Raw genomic sequence first — 3,537 nt, forward strand, 5'->3', positions numbered from 1 at the left:
TGAGAAAGAATATATCAAATGTATGAAACCAAAATTATCTGAGAATTCCTAACCTTGCGAATGTAGGAATCCTGCAGCATCTATTTTAATTCCTTGATGCTAACAAGTAATAACCGCAACATTACAAAGTAAGCGTTGAGATTAGTACCGAATGATTCCTAATTAATTAAAGCTTTTCTAAATATTCATGGGTGTGTAAAATCTATACATATCGGTCGCGTTTTCTGTAACGGCAGGAGGGTTAGCAGTAGTAGTAACAGCAGATGCACCCATGGCTAATTTGCAGCTACATGCTTGATCCTTAGTTTGAAACCCTAGTCCATAACACAAACACACGCCTTGACTAGAACTACTGAAGTTGCCATACCAGTGGTACAAGACTTGTTGGTCTGGCCGAGGCTGGTCTCGTGCTTGTCGTTTAAACTTGTCCCGGTTCCCAGGAGAAGGCTGATCAGAGGGAAGGCCTATGGTGAGCTCCAAGTTGAGCTGCGCACGCGCACAGGCGGCTTCTTCTGTGGTGAGCCCACTGCTGCTGTTCGAGTCTTCGCAGGCCGATTCAGTTTTTACGATCTTCGTAGCATTATTGTTGTTGTTGGCGCTGCCCAGCTCGGTCGTCGCTAACTGAAATTTGCTGTTATTGTCATCACTGCCATCACTGTTGCTTCTGATGACCGCGACAGTATCTGCCGCGGGGGTGGCGGTGGGGTTGACAGCGGCGTTGAGCGGCCGATGCGTTTGAGGGTCGATTCCGCGGCTATAAAGTTTCCGCTTGATATGTGTGTTCCAGTAGTTCTTGATCTCATTGTCGGTTCTCCCCGGTAACCTGGCGGCGATCAGAGACCATCTGAGGAATCACGACGAGAATCATAGTTTAGAAAACGAGAGGAAGGGAATCGCAGAAAGGGGAGAGATTGGAAGGGGGAGAAATAATGAAAGGGAGATAAAAGGAAGGATGATTGGATGAAGTTAGAGGCAGACTTGTTGCCGAGGAGGCTGTGGAGGTTAATGATGAGCTCGTCTTCTTCTTCAGTGAAATTGCCTCTCTTGAGATCAGGCCTGAGATAGTTAATCCACCTGAGCCTGCAACTCTTGCCACATCGAAGCAAACCTGGGCGCACACGCACGCACGCACACATAGAGAGAGAGAGAGAGAGCGTGAAAACCCACGAAGGAGATGGGGAGGCGCATTTGATATAGAGATTAAGGAGGCAGAGGGGAGAGAGAGAGGTACCAGCAGCTTTGGGGAGAGATCTCCAGCAGCCCTCACCATGGAGCTTGATGTAGTTGATGAGACGCTGGTCTTCCTCCTTGGTCCAGGCTCCCTTGTTGGTGTGCTCTTTCTCGCAGCAAGGAGATCTGCCCATGGATGGAGGTGGGGAGGGGAGAGGGAGATGAGTGAGGTGAGGAAGGTGGGATAGGAGAGGAGGGAGGGAAGGAGGAGGAATATAAAAGGGAGGTAGAGAGGAGGAAGAGGAGCAAAATGCAATTGACTCGGGGGGTCCTGCTTTTTCTGTACAAGAGAGAGAGTGTTTGACCGAGTTGGTGAGAATTATGAGTGGTTCCTGTTAACTTTGTGGTTAGTGCTGGATTTGGTAGGTAGCCCTTGCTCCCCCTGCTTTTCTTCCTCTTTTCACAACTCTTGCCCCCTTCATTTATCCCCCCACCCCTCCGGGGCGGGTCCCCATGGTATACCTTGCAATAGAAATGAATGAAATATTGGTATTAATTGAGCTTCCTGCAAAATATTTATGGGGTGTGATACTCACTGTTATCCTATATTTATGTGGACCATAGACCATTTACATTTGGGCCAAATTGCATTGCCATTGGCGGAGTTTGACTCTTGTTTCGTTAAGACAATGAATCATCACCCGGGGATTCGTTGAGCGTGACCTCACAACGATAAACAGCCCGGAAATTGCAAGACATGGGGAAATTCGAATCCTGTTTTAAAACTACAAGAATTTATTAATCCCCTTTGTTTTTTTTTTTAAATGCTGACAGCCAAAAATACTACGCCTCTCAATCATCTCTGCAATCGGGGACGCTTTTAATATGTATCATGCATATTAAAAAAAAAACCACGAAAAATTGACCTTTTCTCAAAGAAAAATTTCCTTGTCCACAACTAATACTAACAATTTGACATGTGTCAGCTCACGTTAACTAGTACAAGAATAGAAGTGGAAAGATATTTTCAAGAACTATAAAACATGTTTCATGTCATGGACTGGTAATAACCAATAGAAGATATCTTATATTGTCAGTGAGAGAGAAAAGTAATTTATTTATTTACAATTTACCACGGGCTGGACTCGGTTATCATAATAAGTGACAAAAAATTACAGAAAAATGCATTTGTCATTTATTTCAGTTTTTTTTTTTTTAAGATTTATAGGTTCGCATCAGCACATGCGTGAGCGGTGAGCCATACATTTCATGACTAATAAATTAGTAATAATAATAAGTCACTATTTTACAAGGCTGAATTTCGGAAACTTTTAATCTCGAAACAGTTTCAATTATTAAAGAGTGGTTAGACTTTCAGAAATACTAATTATTACGTCCCTTTTTCTTATACCATTGAAATCCTTCCAGACCTTACATTTTGACCAGACGTCGAAAATTCAGAAGCACCAATGGCAAGTTTTTCGATGCCTTCCGAAGCCAGCATAGAAGCAGATCGAAGGATTTTGTCCTCACGTTTACCAGCAAGTTACAAGGTTATTGTCTCAGAATTTATTCCGCGGAGACGAAAATGAGAGGAAGAGAATAGAAATGAAGATCTAGCCTAACCTCACCGCGGTTTCCTCTCTATGATACTGTCTACGATCAAATTTTAATGGTAAAAATCAATCTACATCACTGGAAACTATTAAATATAAATTGTCAAATCAAATCGGATGGTCAGATTAGCTGTAGTATCTCCAATGTGTGGAGTGTATTTGAGCTGGGACACGTCAGGGTGGTTTACGAAAAGTTGCAACTAGAGGGGGGTGGGCGTGTGTGATTTTGGCAAGAAATTATGGACAGTGGAAGGAGGAAGTGGGTAAAAAGAGGGAAAGAGCAAGGTGCTGAGATGAAGTTAGGAGAGTGACGAAATAGAGGGTATGATTGAAGACCCCACCAGAAGCGCAAATAAAAGCTTTTGTAATTAGTATTACATGCCCAGTCTCCACCACCAAACATTTTTGTTGGGCACACTCCCAAAAACTCATTACTCTCTTCCCCTTTTTCAAAGCGTTATAACTAGTGCAGTAGTAAGCATTTGATTTGCTGTGTCTGTATGCTCAACAAAGAAAAGCGTTTCTAGAAGCAGTGCCCCCAACTCACTCCACTCACTCTTGTCAATTCAGGATCCATATCAGTAACTAACTTCCCCTACCCTCCATTATTCAGATTTAATGCCTCTTTTCACCCCATTTCACACCCACCGTCCCAAAATACTCTCTCCACTCACTCCAATATAATATTCACATCCACATCTTCTCCTTCATGTCAATCTCATAAATTCACTCTCTAAACCATCTACAGCTC

General features: G+C 43.1%; 1 protein-coding gene across 1 annotated transcript; it reads right to left on the reverse strand.

Moving 5' to 3' along the window:
* On the reverse strand, positions 1 to 1,524 carry LOC129320458 (transcription factor MYB8-like). The gene is made up of 3 exons (XM_054965923.1): positions 1,232 to 1,524; positions 979 to 1,108; positions 1 to 844 (listed from the first exon to the last, which is right to left on the reverse strand). Exons 1-3 carry the CDS (start codon positions 1,362 to 1,364, stop codon positions 178 to 180), a joined length of 930 nt encoding a protein of 309 aa, XP_054821898.1. The 5' UTR covers positions 1,365 to 1,524; the 3' UTR covers positions 1 to 177.
* Positions 1,525 to 3,537: the final 2,013 nt, after the last annotated feature.

The sequence above is a fragment of the Prosopis cineraria genome, unplaced genomic scaffold (assembly GCF_029017545.1).
Source record: "Prosopis cineraria cultivar Desert tree isolate PC_DT_omini unplaced genomic scaffold, ASM2901754v1 PC9, whole genome shotgun sequence".
Lineage (NCBI taxonomy): Eukaryota > Viridiplantae > Streptophyta > Magnoliopsida > Fabales > Fabaceae > Prosopis > Prosopis cineraria.

Bases quoted from the DNA above. Each gene is read 5' to 3' on its own strand.
- LOC129320458 (XM_054965923.1), bottom strand. From the start codon at position 1,364: ATGGGCAGATCTCCTTGCTGCGAGAAAGAGCACACCAACAAGGGAGCC. The intron at 1,109-1,231 runs GTACCTCTCTCT...GTGTGCGCCCAG, and splicing joins ATCTCTCCCCAAAGCTGCTG to GTTTGCTTCGATGTGGCAAG. The intron at 845-978 runs GTCTGCCTCTAA...GTGATTCCTCAG, and splicing joins CACAGCCTCCTCGGCAACAA to ATGGTCTCTGATCGCCGCCA.